We start from the raw sequence: 21183 nt of genomic DNA, 5'->3' as shown, positions 1-21183 counted from the left end.
GCGTCTTTTTCTAAGCTGAAGACGTCTGATTCTGCTCACCTCTAATGATCAGTGAGACCTTCCATCCTGGTTAATAGCTAGTTACTAGCTCTCCTGTATGCTATATAGAATGATAATATAACTGTATATTCATAATAACAAGCCCAAACATTCTGCTCAATCCTCCACCCATCCATCCAGCCAACCATTCAACATCTACATATTCATCCATCCAAACATACAACTTTCTACCCATCCATCTGCCTGTCCATTCATCCATCCATCCAACCAACCATTCATCTGTTTGTCTATCTATTTGTCTATTCATCTCTCCATCCATCCATGTCCATTTGTCTATTTCTACCTCTATTCATCTCTCCATCTGTCTGTCCATATGTTTGTCTATCCATCCATCTATCCATTCTTCTATCCACCACTTCTTCTATTTATCTATACATTGTCTGTCTATCCATCTATTTATCCATGCACCTCTCCATCCTTCTGTCTACCCCTTCTTCTGCCTGTTCATTCGTCTATCTATCTATCTATCTATCTATCTATCTATCTATCTATCTATCTATCTACTATCTATCTATCTATCTATCTATCTATCTACTATCTATCTATCTATCTATCTATCGATCTACTATCTATCTATCTATCTATCTATCTATCTATCTATCGATCTACTATCTATCTATCCTCCACCTCTCCATCCTTCTGTCCAGCTTTTCTTCTGCCTTATCCATCCACCTTTCCATCCCTCTGTCCACCTCTTCATCTCTCTGTTCATCTATCTATCTATCTATCTATCTATCTATCTATCTATCTATCTATCTATCCATCTATCCATTCTTCTATCCACCACTTCTTCTATCTATCTATCTATCTATCTATCTATCTATCTATCTATCTATCTATCTATTCATTGTCTGTCTATCCATCTATTTATCCATCCACCTCTCCATTCCTCTGTCCACCTCTACATTTGTCTATCTACTTATCCATCTCCCTCTCCATTCTTCTGTCCACCTCTTCTTCTGCCTATCTATCTATCTATCTATCTATCTATCTATCTATCTATCTATCTATCTATCTGTCTATTTATCCATCTACCTCTTCATCTCGCTGTCCATACATTTGTCTATCTATCTGTTTATCCATCCACCTCTCCATCCTTCTGTCCACCTCTTCTTCTGTCTGTCCATACATTTATCTATCCATCTATTTATCCTTCCTTCCTCTCTTACAGATATATAACGCAGCCCTAACATTTGATGAAAGTTGTGCACCTGGCAGGCTTGTTAATCGGTGCCCATCTCACTTAGCACTGGCAGATATGGTGCCCCCCTCCCAAGCAGAGGCAAGGGGAGGTGTAGGAGAGAGGGATGGGTTATGGTCTGATGCTGATGAGGCTGAGCCAGGGCCAGCATGAGACAGCGGATTCTAGAGCAGCATCATGCAGTAGTGCTGTACCAGGGACCTCATTCTAGCAGCTGGCACACCCCACCCAATCCTGCCCCGAAGCCTCACACAGCACAGGAGCAAGGTACAGTAATGTCTCCAGGCAGCAGCCTGCACCCCTGTGCTGCAGCATGTAATGCACAAGGCAGCGCAGCAGCGGCTGACATCACACTCTTCTTACTGGCACTACTGTCAGCTTCTCTTCTGCCTTATTGCCCTGGGTATCAGCCAGCACCAGTCTGTGTATGGCAGTGTGGTGGTGGCACCAGGAGATGTGTGGCAGACGTGACTGTGTAATGCTCTATCATATCTATGGGGAGGGCTCGGCTATTACTATGGCAATGTCTTCGGATTGTCTGTTGTGTCATTAGTTTTTATGAGTTTGAAGTTTTATCGTAGAGTTTTATGGCGACATTATTTATTATATCATATCAGAATATCTGGGGGTCGGTGGGGAGAAAGTATATGGTATATCTAACTATATAGTATACATCTAACTATATATGTAATATAACATATTTATACACACACATGGATATGGCGCAACTATATTGTATCTATCTATCTATCTATTTATCTATCTGTCTATTTATCTATCTATCTCCTATCTATCTATCTATCTATCTATCTATCTATCTATCTATCTCCTATCTATCTATCTATCTATCTCCTATCTATCTATCTATCTATCTATCTATCTATCTATCTATCTCCTATCTATCTATCTATCTATCTATCTATCTATCTCCTATCTATCTATCTATCTATCTATCTATCTATCTATCTATCTCCTATCTATCTATCTACCTATCTATCTCCTATCTATCTATCTATCTATCTATCTATCTATCTACCTATCTATCTCCTATCTATCTATCTATCTATCTATCTACCTATCTATCTCCTATCTATCTATCTATCTATCTATCTATCTACCTATCTATCTCCTATCTATCTATCTATCTATCTATCTATCTATCTATCTCCTATCTATCTATCTATCTATCTATCTATCTATCTATCTCCTATCTATCTATCTATCTATCTATCTATCTCCTATCTATCTATCTATCTATCTATCTATCTCCTATCTATCTATCTATCTATCTCCTATCTATCTATCTATCTATCTATCTATCTATCTATCTATCTCCTATCTATCTATCTATCTATCTATCTATCTATCTATCTATCTCCTATCTATCTATCTATCTATCTATCTATCTATCTATCTATCTCCTATCTATCTATCTATCTATCTATCTCCTATCTATCTATCTATCTATCTATCTATCTATCTATCTATCTATCTATCTATCTATCTCATATCTCCCTCTCTCTCTGTAGGATTTGTCCTGTCCTGTATTACATAGACAACCCATAGATATGAATGGACACTGTGTAATACTTCATTTCCCCTGTGGTGGCGCTGCAGAGACATTGAACCCTTACTGTCAGATTTCCACACAGATCACAGCTGATCGCTGGGGGTACCCATAAGAGCTTCTGCAGCAGCTGGGGTAGCTGAAACTTAGGGGTACTTTAGCAGAGTTGGGGCACTCTAGATGGCAATATGAGACTGTGGCTTACACTAGAAGGGAATTGTGTCCATTGTGTCACTGTAAAGCCCACAGTGGCTGATGTTGTGGGGGAAAACTAGGGTTGACATTGAATGGGGGGCATCTTGTGGTGTCACTTTAAGAGGGAATACTGAGGCTGATACCAAATGGGGGGAGCTCACTGGGGTTGGCGCTGTATGGAGGAACATTAAGGCTGGTGTTATGTTAGGACATATAGCTATATGGGCTTTAGGACTGGCACTCTATAGGCGACACATTGTGGTTGGCACTATATGGAGAATAATGACGTTGGTGTCACATGGGGGCACATTATGAATGTCACTCAGGGGAACGCAGATGGGCACTGTATAGGGGTATATTGTGACTGGCACTCTAGGGGAAAAAATAGAGAGTGGCATTGCATGGGGGTGCATTATGGCTGACATATATGGAGAAGGCAGACAGCTACTGCATGGGGGCACATTGTGAGTAGCACTACACGGGGGACACAGACTGGTACTGCATGGGGGCACATTGGGAGCGGCACTGCATGGGGGACACAGACTGGTACTGCATGGGGGCACATTGGCAGCGGCACTACATGGGGGACACAGACTGGTACTGCATGGGTACACATTGTGGCTGGCACTGACCGTGGGAAAATAGAGGATGGCAATGTATGGGGGCACATTATGTTTGGCAATGGAAGGGAGAACCCCGAGCCTGGCACTGTATGTGGGCACCTTGTATTGGATACATATGGTATATTAGAATTTTATACAAAGTTTCTTAATTATACTAATGGGCTTCAGAGGGGTGCTGGTAGGGCAGGTGCCTCAAGCGCTGGGTACAAATTGGGGCACCAAAAAGCCATTTTTCTCTGCCCAGGATATTTACATATATCTGTTTGCAAACTAACTCCCTAAAGGAAAGTCTGCCTCATTTTTTCTCTTTGAAAAGAAGTGCTGCAGCAGCTGAAATATACCCCATATACTTTGATCATTGAACTCCCTGGTGACTTGGAATATTCCTATAATCTATGGGGAGTCCACTGGTGGTGCACATCATATTATGACAGATGGCGTTGGGTTAAGTTATATGCCATTCAGGATCTCTGGAAAGTTAGGGAAAAGGCCCTTAAAGGGGCTGTCCACATTATAAAACCCTTTGTCATTTGGGAATTCTGAGGGAGGAGTCCTTTGTCCCTTGACCATGGTGGAACAGAGGTTACAAAGAGCGTCTCTTAACCTGGAGGACCTGTCCTGTCCTGTCCTGTGTTACAACCCATTGATTTGAATGGACACAATGTAATACTTCATTTGTCCAGTGGTGGCACTGCTGGGAATTTGCACACTTACTGCCAGGTTTCCCCACACATTACAGCTGATCACTGCGGGTTCCAGCAGGGAGACTGGTTTATTTTTGATGGAACTCCTAACAAGTAGGGATTGTCCAAAGCGGAGAACCCCTTTAACGCTATTTTTATAAATATTACAACTATCTTTTTTTCTCTAAAAATAGGCTCGATCTGGGGAATATCATAGACATCCATTATAGGACGCCAGGATCAGTGACAGACTTGGAAAGTCTCCATATATTAATGGCGTCCCTATTAAGTTCTTAATCATATCTCTGCAAACCAGACCCAGAAATGAAGAGTGAGAATAATGAGAATAAATCTAGCGACGGATTATCAGAGAGCGCGCTCAATCCGGGATTAATTTATGCAAAGTTGCTGCCACACTGGGAGCGCTCAGAGTCAACAAAACTGGAGACCTGAAATCCAGATTGGCCCAGTTTCCTCACAATGGGGCTATAGTCACATGTGGCGGATTTTCTGTCGTTTTTCCAGGGTAGTATCATATCCAGTATATGTGAGTATATTTTACATAATGTTCTGCAATCAGTTGATCGCCACAAGAGTGGCTACAGTAACACATTCTCTCTGCAGTGGCCACTACAGGGGAAATGTGGTATTACATGCCAGCTATTCTCATTGAGGGTTAGCCATGTAAAAATGATCTGGGCTGAGTCCTCCAAAGCAAGAGGGTCTTCTATGACTCCTAATAGAATAAATGAATAGGGGTTGTCATTGTGACACATTCCCATAATGTTAAAGGGGTTGTCCAGTTAGGGAATTCTGAGTTAATAGGGTAAGGGGTGTGTCTAGAGTGGAGAGTTCTGGAGAGCCTGTCATACTTGCCAACTCCATTGTAACATCCGGTAGTCTTCAGATAAAAGGGTGACCCCCTAGACTCTTGGAAGAGTGGGCAAGTGTCCCAGGGCCAGTGGAATCCTCCCCGATCTGGTGGGATCTTGGTCACAGTATACATGACATGGGCACTTTATGTTCAGATAACATCATGGCTAGGGTTGAGCCAATCTTGAGATTTCAGGATCGTTTTTAAAATCCGATTTTCGATCATTTTCCAGCCGATCGCGATCGTGAAATTTGCTCAGTCGCTGATCAGCACCCGATCTTTCCCGATCCCGATCGCTCAACCCTAATGTTAGCTTTTCTCACAATGATTGGTCAGTAGCCAAGCATTGTGGGAACTAACGTGAGACCTCGATCCCGCCTAAAAAGATCGGGATCGGAATTCCGATCACGATCATGAAATTTGCTCGATCGCCGATCGGCATCAGATCTTTCCCGATCTCTATTGCTCAACCCTAATCATGGCATCATCCTCTCTTGGCATATGCCAGCAGATCAGAGTCCTATGGATATACTTATCATATGTATTGGGAGCTTTCCTGTTGCCTATGCCAAATGTAGTACACTAAGTGTGAACAGAGTCTTAAAAGGAATACTCGTATATTGCCAATCTTTTTTATTTTTAACTAAAACCAGATAGTGAAATCTATCACTTTTTTTCTAATCTGTTTATTTTCTGATTGTAGATTATTTTATTGCTCTATTTTTTTGTATTATGAGATTATGGGGCTCTATTATTAGGCTTAGTGGCCAGAATGAAAATTGCAGGATATAGTAATCGCATTACAAAACGGATACATGGAAAAATAGACATAAAATAACCAATATGTTGAACGTAGAAGCTTGCTTTTAAAACAGGGGCCATTTTTGGTGACACTTTCCCTTTAAGTGAGCTGACACATAACCCAACGCAGTTTTCATAGCGCTAGATTAAATCTGTACTTGGGGCTCCTATGGGGTACGGCCCGCGTGTTATGGTATATAATTAGAGGAGCGGTATACGGGCTCATTATCATACTAATTGTTCCTGATAGTAGGTTGTCATATAACATGCTCCACCCCGCTGCCATGGCTTACACCATGTATCATCTGTGCAGGATACGGGTTAGGACATGTATTGTCTACCAGGAGGAATGTCAGAGTCAACAGAGGATGATGCCACTCACGGCATATAAGATCTGCACACACTATTTGCTTCTAACACTGTCATTTTCATGGTGCGAGAGAAGAAAATCTTCACTTTTGTATGCAGGTGTGAACATATCCTAAGGCTTATTCAAGGGCTTTTATGACTGAGTGTCTGAGAAAGCAAAAATGGAGGAGGCTAAGTGGCCGGATATGGATCCCCCTGAGGCTGTGGACGCCGCCGCTGTATCGTGCTGTAATGTTATCTGCTTTATAGATGAACAACTCTGTGATATGGCAGCTCTGTTACTGCTGTGTACCATAATATGTCTGCGTGCATGAGGTATACAGCAGGGCTGCCACTGGGAATTATGGGGCCGCAAAGAGGCAAAATGTGTGCCCCCCACATAATATAATGCTCTCCAGTCTCCCCAACATAGTATAATGCTTCCCAGTCATCCCAGACATAGTATAATGCTTCCCAGTCATCCCAGACATAGTATAATGATCCCCAGTGGCTCCCACATAGTATAAAGCTTTCTAGTGCTCGCCCACAGGATAATGCTCCCCAGTGGCCCCTACAATATAGCGTTTGCAGTGATTCGTTGTTAAAGTATAATGCTCCCCAGTGGCCCCTACACATAATATAATGCTCTCCAGTCCCCCCAACATAGTATAATGCTTCCCAGTCTTCCCACACATAGAATAATGCTCCCCACATACAGTACATTGTTCTTCAGTAAGCTCAAAAGTATGATGATTCCCACTGACTCCTCCAAACAGTATAATGCTTTGTGCCCTCCCACATGGTATGCTCACCAGCCCTCCTCTGTATAATGCTCTCCAATGCCTTTCACACAGTATAATGCTCTCCCGTACCCTCAACACAGTATAATGCCACCTAGTGGCTCCTTCATACAATAATAATAATAATAATAATACATTTTATTTATATAGCGCCAACATATTCCGCAGCACTGTACAATTTATAGGGTTCAGATACAGACATACATAACAAAGAACGTCATTTCACACAATGGGACTGAGGGCCCTGCTCAAAAGAGCTTACAATCTATGAGGTAGAGGGGGTGACACAAGAGGTAGCAGGGGCGGCATTGCTTATACAGTGTTCAGACAATTTTGTGCATTAGGAATTGTGATAGGATTGTCTGAAAAGATGCGTCTTTAGTTTGCGTTTGAAACTGTAGGAATTGGGAGTTGATCTGATTGTCCGGGGTAGAGCATTCCAGAGAAGTGGTGCAGCTCGGGAGAAGTCTTGTATACGAGCGTGGGAGGTTCTGATAATAGAGGATGTAAGTGTTAGATCATTGAGTGAGCGGAGAACACGGGTTGGGCGGTAGACAGAGATGAGGGAAGAAATGTAGGGAGGTGCGGCATTATGGAGAGCCATATATTATATATATAATATATATAAGGCTCTCCATAATGGCTCTCCATAAAGGCTCTCCATATATATATATATATATATATATATATATATATATATATATTATATTTAAAAATATAATATTATATAATATACAATATAATGCTCCCCTGTTACCCCTACAGTATAATGCTTGCAAAGACCCCTTGCTAAAGTATAATGCTCCCCAGTGGCCCTCCACATAATGTATTGCTTCCCAGTCATCCCACACATAGTATAATGATCCCCAGTGATACCAACACAGTTAATTGCTCTCCAGTAATCCCCCAAAGTATGATGATTCCCATTGACTCTTCCAAACAGTACAATGCATTGTGCCTCCCCCCACATAGTATAACAACCCTCCTCAGTATAATGCTGTCCAGTGCCCTCCACACAGTGTAATACTCTCCAGTACCTGCCACACAGTATAATACTCTCCAGTGCCCTCCATACAGTATAATGCTCTCCAGTACCTGCCACACAGTATAATGCTCTCCAGTACCCTCCACACAGTATAATGCTCTCCAGTACCTGCCACACAGTATAATGCTCTCCAGTACCTGCCACACAGTATAATGCTCTCCAGTACCTGCCACACAGTATAATGCTCTCCAGTACCTTCCACACAGTATAATGCTCTCCAGTACCTGCCACACAGTATAATGCTCTCCAGTACTCGCCACACAGTATAATGCTCTTCATTATCCTCCACACAATATAATGCTCTCCAGTACCCTCCACACAGTATAATGCTCTCCAGTACCTGCCTCACAGTATAATGCTCTCCAGTACCTGCCACACAGTATAATGCTCTCCAGTACTTGCCACACAGTATAATGCTCTCCAGTACCTGCCACACAGTATAATGCTCTCCAGTACCTTCCACACAGTATAATGCTCTCCAGTACCTGCCACACAGTATAATGCTCTCCAGTACTCGCCACACAGTATAATGCTCTTCATTACCCTCCACACAATATAATGCTCTCCAGTACCCTCCATACAGTATAATGCTCTCCAGTACCCTCCATACAGTATAATGCTCTCCAGTACTCTCCATACAGTATAATGCAACCCAATTCCTCCTCCATACTGTATAATGCTCTCCAGTACCCTCCATACAGTATAATGCTCTCAAGTACCTTCCACACAGTATAATGCTCTCCAGTACCTGCCACACAGTATAATGCTCTCCAGTACCTGCCACACAGTATAATGCTCTCCAGTACTTGCCACACAGTATAATGCTCTCCAGTACCCTCCACACAATATAATGCTCTCCAGTACCCTCCATACAGTATAATGCTCTCCAGTACCCTCCATACAGTATAATGCTCTCCAGTACTCTCCATACAGTATAATGCAACCCAATTCCTCCTCCATACTGTATAATGCTCTCCAGTACCCTCCATACAGTATAATGCTCTCCAGTACCCTCCATACAGTATAATGCTACCCAATTCCTCCTCCATACTGTATAATGCTCCAGTCAGTGTCAGTGAATACTAATGGAGTGGACAGCACAGCCGCTACCTCTGCCTCTCCGGTACAGATCTCTCTGGCAGAGACGTTTGGTTGGACATGGCACAGGTAGCAAATGGCAGCGTCATCCACTTTTTTTTTAGTTTTCATTGACACTGACATCAGTGAATACTAACAAGGCAGCGCTGTAAGGTTCTGCCGTTCTGATACTCGAGTACAAACAGGCCTCTGTTGGCGCCAGTACTGCCTCGATGGCGAACACATATACAGGATCCTATACATATATGACTGTCATTGGCTGAACCTGCTGATTTTGGTGGACCCACTGACCATGTGTTGGGGGAAAATAAACTGGGAGTATTACATTTTATACATCATCAGAGGGAGCTACCTTGCAAATCCTGACTAGGGGGCGATCTATTCTGACATTTAAAATGGGCATATGAACAGGGGTTGTTATATTAAGGTCTATCTGCCTTACTAAGGAGAAATAGGTGAAATAATATAAGGATAAACAATAAAAGGGTTCTGATTTTTATCATTCTAGGTGGAAAGGTTCTTTAACCACAAAACAGGTCTCATCAAGACTGGGACCTTGTAACTGAAAGGTAAGAACCACAGCAAGATATAAGTACTTTCGTTGTAGATTAATATTGACTCACATGTACAAGAATATAACTACTATAATACTGCTCCTATGTACAAGAATATAACTATTATAATACTGCTCCTATGTACAAGAATATAACTACTATAATACTGCTCCTATGTACAAGAATATAACTACTATAATACTGCTCCTATGTACAAGAATATAACTACTATAATACTGCTCCTTTGTACAAGAATATAACTACTATAATACTGCTCCTATGTAAAAGAATATAACTACTATAATACTGCTCCTATGTACAAGAATATAACTACTATAATACTACTCCTATGTACAAGAATATAACTACTATAATACTGCCTCCTATGTACAAGAATATAACGACTATAATACTACCTCCTATGTACAAGAATATAACAACTATAATACTACTCCTATGTACAAGAATATAACTACTATAATACTGCTCCTATGTACAAGAATATAACTACTATAATACTACCTCCTATGTACAAGAATATAACTACTATAATACTACACCTATGTACAAGAATATAACTAATATAATACCACTCCTATGTACAAGAATATAACTACTATAATACTGCTCCTATGTACAAGAATATAACTACTATAATACTACTCCTATGTACAAGAATATAACTACTATAATACTGCTCCTATGTACAAGAATATAACTACTATAATACTGCTCCTATGTACAAGAATATAACTACTATAATACTACTCCTATGTACAAGAATATAACGACTATAATACTACACCTATGTACAAGAATATAACTACTATAATACTGCTCCTATGTACAAGAATATAACTACTATAATACTGCTCCTATGTACAAGAATATAACTACTATAATACTGCTCCTATGTACAAGAATATAACTACTATAATACTGCTCCTATGTACAAGAATATAACTACTATAATACTGCCTCCTATGTACAAGAATATAACTACTATAATACTGCTCCTATGTACAAGAATATAACTACTATAATACTACTCCTATGTACAAGAATATAACGACTATAATACTATCTCCTATGTACAAGAATATAACTACTATAATACTACTCCTATGTACAAGAATATAACTACTATAATACTGCTCCTATGTACAAAAATATAACTACTATAATACTGCTCCTATGTACAAGAATATAACTACTATAATACTGCCTCCTATGTACAAGAATATAACTACTATAATACTGCTCCTATGTACAAGAATATAACTACTATAATACTGCTCCTATGTACAAGAATATAACAACTATAATACTGCTCCTATGTACAAGAATATAACTACTATAATACTGCTCCTATGTACAAGAATATAACTACTATAATACTACTCCTATGTACAAGAATATAACTACTATAATACTACCTCCTATATACAAGAATATAACGACTATAATACTACACCTATGTACAAAAATATAACTACTATAATACTGCTCCTATGTAAAAGAATATAACTATTATAATACTACCTCCTATGTACAAGAATAGAACTACTGTAATACTACCTCCTATATACAAGAATATAACTACTATAATATTGCTCCTATGTACAAGAATATAACTACTATAATATTACTCCTATGTACAAGAATATAACTACTATAATACTGCCCCTATGTACAAGAGTATAACTACTATAATACTACCTCCAATGTACAGGAATATAACTACTATAATACTACTCCTATGTACAAGAATATAACTACTATAATACTGCTCCTATGTACAAGAATATAACTACTATAATACTACTCCTATGTACAAGAATATAACTACTACTATAATACTACTCCTATGTACTAGAATATAACTACTATAATACTACCTCCTATGTACAAGAATATAACTACTATAATTCTGCTCCTATGTACAAGAATATAACTACTATAATACTGCTCCTATGTACAAGAATATAACTACTATAATACTACTCCTATGTACAAGAATATAACTACTATAATACTGCCCCTATGTACAAGAGTATAACTACTATAATACTACTCCTATGTACAAGAATATAACTACTATAATACTACCTCCTATGTACAAGAATATAACTACTATAATACTGCTCCTATGTACAAGAATATAACTACTATAATACTGCTCCTATGTACAAGAATATAACTACTATAGTACTACCTCCTGTGTACAAGAATATAACTACTATACTACTGCCCCTATGTACAAGAGTATAACTACTATAATACTGCTCCTATGTACAAGAATATAACTACTATAATACTGCTCCTTTGTACAAGAATATAACTACTATAATACTGCTCCTATGTACAAGAATATAACTACTATAATACTGCTCCTATGTAAAAGAATATAACTACTATAATACTGCTCCTATGTACAAGAATATAACTACTATAATACTACTCCTATGTACAAGAATATAACTACTATAATACTGCCTCCTATGTACAAGAATATAACGACTATAATACTACCTCCTATGTACAAGAATATAACTACTATAATACTACTCCTATGTACAAGAATATAACTACTATAATACTACCCCCTATGTACAAGAATATAACTACTATAATACTACTCCTATGTACAAGAATATAACTACTATAATACTACCTCCTAGGTACAAGAATATAACGACTATAATACTACACCTATGTACAAGAATATAACTAATATAATACCACTCCTATGTACAAGAATATAACTACTATAATACTGCTCCTATGTACAAGAATATAACTACTATAATACTGCTCCTATGTACAAGAATATAACTACTATAATACTGCTCCTATGTACAAGAATATAACTACTATAATACTATTCCTATGTACAAGAATATAACGACTATAATACTACACCTATGTACAAGAATATAACTACTATAATACTGCTCCTATGTACAAGAATATAACTACTATAATACTGCTCCTATGTACAAGAATATAACTACTATAATACTACTCCTATGTACAAGAATATAACTACTATAATACTGCTCCTATGTACAAGAATATAACTACTATAATACTGCTCCTATGTACAAGAATATAACTACTATAATACTGCTCCTATGTACAAGAATATAACTACTATAATACTGCTCCTATGTACAAGAATATAACTACTATAATACTGCCTCCTATGTACAAGAATATAACTACTATAATACTGCTCCTATGTACAAGAATATAACTACTATAATACTACTCCTATGTACAAGAATATAACGACTATAATACTATCTCCTATGTACAAGAATATAACTACTATAATACTACTCCTATGTACAAGAATATAACTACTATAATACTGCTCCTATGTACAAAAATATAACTACTATAATACTGCTCCTATGTACAAGAATATAACTACTATAATACTGCCTCCTATGTACAAGAATATAACTACTATAATACTGCTCCTATGTACAAGAATATAACTACTATAATACTGCTCCTATGTACAAGAATATAACAACTATAATACTGCTCCTATGTACAAGAATATAACTACTATAATACTGCTCCTATGTACAAGAATATAACTACTATAATACTACTCCTATGTACAAGAATATAACTACTATAATACTACCTCCTATATACAAGAATATAACGACTATAATACTACACCTATGTACAAAAATATAACTACTATAATACTGCTCCTATGTACAAGAATATAACTACTATAATACTGCTCCTATGTACAAGAATATAACTATTATAATACTACCTCCTATGTACAAGAATAGAACTACTGTAATACTGCTCCTATGTACAAGAATATAACTACTATAATACTACTCCTATGTACAAGAATATAACTACTATAATACTGCTCCTATGTACAAGAATATAACTACTATAATACTACTCCTATGTACAAGAATATAACTACTATAATACTACCTCCTATATACAAGAATATAACTACTATAATATTGCTCCTATGTACAAGAATATAACTACTATAATACTACTCCTATGTACAAGAATATAACTACTATAATACTACTCTTATGTACAAGAATATAACTACTATAATACTACCTCCAATGTACAGGAATATAACTACTATAATACTACTCCTATGTACAAGAATATAACTACTATAATACTGCTCCTATGTACAAGAATATAACTACTATAATACTACTCCTATGTACAAGAATATAACTACTATAATACTACTCCTATGTACTAGAATATAACTACTATAATACTACCTCCTATGTACAAGAATATAACTACTATAATTCTGCTCCTATGTACAAGAATATAACTACTATAATACTGCCCCTATGTACAAGAGTATAACTACTATAATACTACTCCTATGTACAAGAATATAACTACTATAATACTGCTCCTATGTACAAGAATATAACTACTATAATACTGCTCCTATGTACAAGAATATAACTACTATAATACTACCTCCTGTGTACAAGAATATAACTACTATACTACTGCCCCTATGTACAAGAGTATAACTACTATAATACTAATCCTATGTACAAGAATATAACTACTATAATACTACCTCCTATATACAAGAATATAACGACTATAATACTACACCTATGTACAAAAATATAACTACTATAATACTGCTCCTATGTACAAGAATATAACTACTATAATACTACTCCTATGTACAAGAATATAACGACTATAATACTACTCCTATGTACAAGAATATAACTACTATAATACTACTCCTATGTACAAGAATATAACTACTATAATACTACCATCTATGTACAAGAATATAACTACTATAATACTACTCCTATGTACAAGAATATAACTACTATAATACTGCTCCTATGTACAAGAATATAACTACTATAATACTGCTCCTATGTACAAGAATATAGCTACTATAATACTACCATCTATGTACAAGAATATAACTACTATAATACTGCTCCTATGTACAAGAATATAACTACTATAATACTACCTCCTGTGTACAAGAATATAACTACTATACTACTGCCCCTATGTACAAGAGTATAACTACTATAATACTAATCCTATGTACAAGAATATAACTACTATAATACTACCTCCTATATACAAGAATATAACGACTATAATACTACACCTATGTACAAAAATATAACTACTATAATACTGCTCCTATGTACAAGAATATAACTACTATAATACTACTCCTATGTACAAGAATATAACGACTATAATACTACTCCTATGTACAAGAATATAACTACTATAATACTACTCCTATGTACAAGAATATAACTACTATAATACTACCATCTATGTACAAGAATATAACTACTATAATACTACTCCTATGTACAAGAATATAACTACTATAATACTGCTCCTATGTACAAGAATATAACTACTATAATACTGCTCCTATGTACAAGAATATAGCTACTATAATACTACCATCTATGTACAAGAATATAACTACTATAATACTGCTCCTATGTACATGAATACAACTACTATAATTTTTTAAAAATGTAGATTGTGAGCCCCATATAGAGATCACAATGTACATTTTTCCCTATCAGTATGTCTTTGGAATATGGGTTGGAAATCCATGCAAACACGGGGAGAACATACAAAGTCCTTTTATGTCCTTGGCGGGAGCTTTTTTGTTTTTGAGGAACACAATATTGATAAAGGTGCTGACAAGTTCTCAGTAAATCTGGATCCTTTTATCCTCTTTGTACTAGTATGTCCTATTTATTTACCACATGACATTGAGTATTTCTTCTTTTTGGGGTGATAACTTCAGGTTTTTGTGATGCCCCCAAAACGAAGAGTTTCAAAAGAGAAGAAAGATCCTAAGAAACCAGAGACTCCAGCGGCTGCAGCGAGCGGCAGCCAGGAAAAGGCATCCAAACCGCAGGAAAAGCTAGTCCGGGTCGCACCAGCCAAAGGTCCTGGACGACGTACCAAAGAAAGCCTTCCAGAGTCTGCCCCAGTTACGCACACTAGTGCTGCAGAGCAACCTCTGCCCAGCAAAATCCAGGTAAGTAACCAGATTTACATTTCACTTGTCTTGATTCGCTTAATTTTCATAAATGACAAAAATAAGCAATTAACCCTTCTATCTCTGAATGCATTCTTACTTTTTCCACACCTAAAACCTTTGCACAGCACTTGCAGTTTTTTCCTTATTTCATTCCCTTGCTATGACATGATCCGGGGCCGCTGACACAATCTCTTCTCCTACTAATGAATTCTCTTTGGTCTCTTTATAAGAAGAATCAAAGCCGTTCTACATTATAGATTCACAATCTCGGAGCGGGTACCTGGCGTGTCACTAATTACTGTCATAGGGATTTTATTCTATATAGATAAAAGAACTGACGTGGCCCAAATATGTCCAAAAACAAACATTTCTAGAGCAAAAATAGCTACTTCCGGTGATACCACGTGGATCTGCCAGTATAATATGTTGCTGTTTGGCATGGAGACTAATAAAGTCCTGGACAAGTCCCATAGAAAGTTCCTGCATTCATAGTCACGTCCATTGGCAAGTGATCAACACAACGGATGTCACCGCTAAGATGGTTAGAAAAAATCTTTAAGATTCTGCAAAATTTTTAATTATTTATGATTTAAAAAATGTTTAGCTTGTAATTGTCTCAAAGTGTAACTATTTCATATAACTGAGTCCAGTGGGCGGTCCTAACATGATTGACAGGTATCTGTGTATGCGCAGTCGTAGAGAAGAGGCTGTCATGCAATGTTAGGACCGCCCACTGGATTCTGTTACTCCATACATGGAAAGATATAGAAATTTCCATGGTGACAGTTTCCCTTTAACACTTAAGTACTATCATGTCGTCTATTGTAATGATATGAGTATGATAGACACCATGATAGTACTTAAGGGTTAAATTTGGTTATTTTTATTGGAAAATTCCTTTAACTATTAGGTAGCACTGGTGTAGGTATTACATATGGCACCACCTGTTGTTCTTTCGATTTTTTCTCATAACGTCCACCTAAAGTGTTCAGAGAACAAGCCACTTGTAGTACACCAGTATTAGGATTAACTGATAGGATCGGAAAAGATCGGATCCCGATCGACGATGGAGTAAATTTTACGATCGCAATCGGGTTCCGATCCTGCCTAAAAAAGATTGGGAATTCCGATCCCGATCGCTCAACTTACCTGCACAGAACTGCTGCCACTGCCGTTGTTCTCGGTCCTCTCCTCTCTCATTCACATGCCTGCAGAGCGCCGTGCGTGCCCCCGCCTCCCTAGGCTAGTGTTAGAGATGCTGGGAGAAGGTGGGGCTTGTGGCTTAGGAGAGTGTGGGTGGGTACTGGGAGGGGAGACGTAAGCGATGCACTCATGTCTCTGCGCCTTTTATCCGCCCACATTCTCCTAAGCCACAACAAGCCCCGCCTACTCCCAGCAACAGTAACACTAGCCTAGGGAGCTGGGGGCGTGCACGGTGCTCTCAATGCGTGTGAATGAGAGAGGAGAGGACCGAGAAGATCGGGGAGCGGCAGCGGCTGCGGTTCTGTGCAGGTAACCGGACAGCAGGGGGCGACTAAGTAGCTGGCGGATTTTCTAATCACTACACAGCGTGGAGTCTATAAATTGAAGCATTCAATTTTTGGACTCCACGCTGTGTAGTGAATAGGATCGTTTTTAAAATCCGATTTTCGATCATTAAAAAATCTGATTGACTTGCATTAGGATCGGAATTGGGATCAGAATTGGGATCGGGGATCGGGTTTGGATGGAAAATGATCGGAAATCGGATTTTAAAAACGATCCTGAAATCTCAAGATCGGCTCAACCCTAACCAGTTCCTATTGGCTTGTACAGTGGCAGTAATTGCTCCGCCCCTAAGAGAATCTGGGGGGTGGGACCGGACTGCTTTAATATTTGTCATTATCAAGTACACCTCTTATTATTATACACGTCTCTATAAGGAGTGATGCCCATCTGCAATTCGTTTGAGGGTCTGTGCATGTGTGACCACTCTGGATACATTAGGTGGACATTCTGAGAGCGAATCAACAGAACACCAGGGGGCGCCAGCTAGATGGGAATGTACAGAGCCGTTCCTTTACATAGCTAAAGATCACCTAAAACTCCTGTAAGGGAAGTGAAAATGCATACAAAATAAGTCAATGCTATTACATAAGGAGATTTCTGGACGTTCTTGTCTCCCCAGGAATCCATCATGTCTGATAAAAGCGACCTGAAGGCGGAACTAGAAAGAAAGAAGCAGCGCCTAGCCCAAATACGAGAGGAGAAGAAGCGTAAAGAGGAGGAGAGGAAGAAAAAAGAGGTTGGTAAAGATGTAAGACATGTAAACCCGGGGAGGCTGAGATAGGAGGTGCTGTTTGTTGTGGGTTCACATTGTAGAGCTTCTAATGGGGTCACCAGAAATTTGCTTTGCTCTGCAGCGGCGTATGTAACATACAACATCACATATCTCAGCTGTATCAAAATCTGCAAAAAACTGCAATATTGGGGTTAATTGCTGTTTTTTAACTTTTTTTAGTGGTTTGCCGACCCTAATTTTCTGTTTATATGAAGTCAATCCTACATCCAGGTTCAGACCACCATCATACGGCCTCATTTCATGGCCAAAGGCATTGGTCGGCCTTATACTGTCCAATCGGATTTCTAATTGCACTAGAACCAGAGGGGTTTTAGGTCTTGTGGTCATAGTATGGAACCTAAAATATGGTCCTATTAAAGTTATCTTGGTCTCACATGTGCCACGAACCTTACAGGTGTCATCTTCCGCATGATAAGTTTGTGTTATGTGTAGGGTTGAGCAATGGGGACCGGAAAAGATCGGATTCCGATTGGCGATCAAGCAAATTTCACAATCGGGATCGGCTGGAAAATGATCGGAAATCGGATTTTAAAATCGATCCTGAAATCTCAAGATCGGCTCAACCCTAGTTATTTGGGTAAAACTGTATTGTGACACATGGGGGCGGTCAATAATGGTGCCTGCTATGCCTGCATCTATGCTATAGATGTATTTGAACTAGAAAAAACAAGAAAAAAACCTTTTAAGGGTAAGTTCACACGGAGTTTTTTGAACCGGAACCGTGGTGGAGGCCGCCTCATGTTCCGGTCCAAAATAAGGGTAGCCGCGACTCCACGGGTAGTCACGCACTCCGCTCCAGATTTGGCCCAATGAATGGGCCTAGTAGGGAAGAGGGAGTGTCTTCAGGCCGAATCGTGAGGCGAAACGGCCTGAAGAATGAGCACCTCGCTTCTTTTTCCGGGCTCCCAGAAAAAACACCCGGTTGGCTCCCATTGACTTCAATGGGAGCCGTCTTTTTGGTCAGGATTTTGAGGCCGTATCCGCCTCAAACCCAGTGTGAACTTACCCTAAGTGCTAAATTTCAGAACTGTTTGGTCCTGCATTAATCCAAGAAAAAACATACACAGATTTTTTCTAGAAATGCCCATGTTGGGGGTCGTATTTGTATTATTCGTTTCCCTTCGAGGCTCAGTTTTATTAAAATAAATGGAAGGTACACTCTTCTATGTCCGAAGGACCTACAGGCCTCCTTAGGCACCATGTCTGCCACTGACTGTATCCAATGGACCGCAGGGGTATTATATTGGAAAGTAAAAACTGAAAGCAAAGCTGTTTTTGTTGCCCATAACAACCAATCACAGCACAGCTTTCATTTCAAATTCTGCTTTGGCAGAATGTAAGCTGCGCTGTGATTGGTTGCTCTGGGCAACAGACATTTGACTTTCTTATACTAAGTATAAACTGCTCAGGAATGGTGGGGCGATGTCTATTAAAGATAGAAGTGAAAGGTCCAATTTATCTGGTCAAAAAAATGAGCAAATGTCATCCTGTAAGCTGCGGATTATTTTGGATAAATTCATTTTTAGTCCAAGCACCTGTAAAACACAACAAAGGATAAGGCCCCACGGGACGATCCACAGCGCTAAAGTGCTGCAGAAAAAAAACGTGGCGGGAACGCATTGGGGTTCTTCCCGCAACGCTTTGAACTGCAAGTTCGCGGAGTATTCCCCCGGGGACTTTCTGTTACAATTATATCTACGGGAAAGCCATTTCCGTAGATATACAGTAATTGACATGCTGCGATTTCCAAAACCAGGTCCCCCGGCAGACTTGAACAACGGAGAGCCTGGCATGTAAACCAAGCCTAAGCAACCCTGAGCTATATCTCTAGCAGGGCCGGAGTCAGCGCACGGCATAGTCGGGCAAGTGCCGGGGCCCACAGTGCCTCTGGGGGCCCCCCGGCACTTGCCCGCCCCAGCACTTGCCTGTCCCGATTTCAGCTCATCGGCGTCCGACGGACGCCGATGAGCTGAATACATAGGCGATTAAAGCAGGAGCTGTGAGCTCAGCTCCTGCTTTAAAGCTGCGGCCCGGCTTGCGTGTGTAGGCGCGATGACGTCATCACATCGCGCCTACACACGCAAGCTGGGCCGCAGTTTTAAAGCAGGAGCTGAGCTCACAGCTCCTGCTTTAATCGCCTATGTGAATGGAGTGAGAGAGCGGAGAGAGGACCGTTGGGGGAACGATGGGAGGTGAGTGTGTTTGTTTTGTATTAAATATTAAGGTGGAACATAATGAAGGGGGCCCATGAAACTGGGGGGCAAATGAAGGGGAGGGGGGGAACGACATGACACTGGGGAAGATGAAGGGGGTGGGAAGAGAATGGCATGAAACTGGGGACAGAGATGGAGGGGGCCCAATGAAACTGGGGGGGGCAAATGAAGGGGAGGGGGGAACGGCATGACACTGGGGCAGATGAAGGGGGGGAACGGCATGAAACTGGGGACAGAGACGGGGGACATGAAACTGTGGGCAGATGAAGGGGGAGAACGTGAAGAAACTGGGGACAGAGATGGAGGGGGGACATGAAACTGGGGGCAGAGGAAGGGTGTATATGAAACTAGGGGAGAGATGGAGGGGGGGGCATATAATTTACGGGTGACTGTAGGAGGATTATACTGTGTGGGAGCACATGATAAATGAATGAGAATGGGCGGAATCAACATAAAAGTGGGTGGAGCCAAATTTGCCACGGCGCAAAGAGTGCGCCGCACATTTTACCCCTCTTTCTGCTCTTTAAAAATTGGGAGGTATGGCATTGGTGACGCCACACTCCTGCGTGACGTCACTCGCTTCATCTCGACTCCCCCACCTCCTTTACAAGGGGGCCCACTGAGGCTCTGTCGCCCAAGGGCGCATAAAAACCTGGAGCCGGCCCTGATCTCTAGCCCACCCCATGATCTCAGGG

General features: G+C 39.6%; 1 protein-coding gene across 3 annotated transcripts in view; it reads left to right on the top strand.

The window, feature by feature from the left end:
* The first annotated feature begins 1468 nt into the window (after positions 1 to 1468).
* DYNC1I1 (dynein cytoplasmic 1 intermediate chain 1) overlaps positions 1469 to 21183 on the top strand; it is a 280263-nt gene continuing 260548 nt past the window's right edge. For all 3 annotated transcript variants that reach the window (XM_075271791.1, XM_075271790.1, XM_075271789.1), the window contains exons 1-4: positions 1469 to 1528; positions 9804 to 9864; positions 15695 to 15931; positions 18102 to 18218. In XM_075271791.1, the coding sequence (XP_075127892.1) occupies positions 15704 to 15931; positions 18102 to 18218 (345 nt within the window). In that variant the 5' untranslated portion in view covers positions 1469 to 1528; positions 9804 to 9864; positions 15695 to 15703. The remainder of the gene's footprint in view (positions 1529 to 9803; positions 9865 to 15694; positions 15932 to 18101; positions 18219 to 21183) is intronic.

Source organism: Leptodactylus fuscus, chromosome 4, assembly GCF_031893055.1.
Source record: "Leptodactylus fuscus isolate aLepFus1 chromosome 4, aLepFus1.hap2, whole genome shotgun sequence".
In the NCBI taxonomy this organism is placed as follows: Eukaryota; Metazoa; Chordata; class Amphibia; order Anura; family Leptodactylidae; genus Leptodactylus; species Leptodactylus fuscus.
Note: the sequence above shows the minus strand (reverse complement) of the source record. Positions and strands in the feature narration are given on the sequence as shown.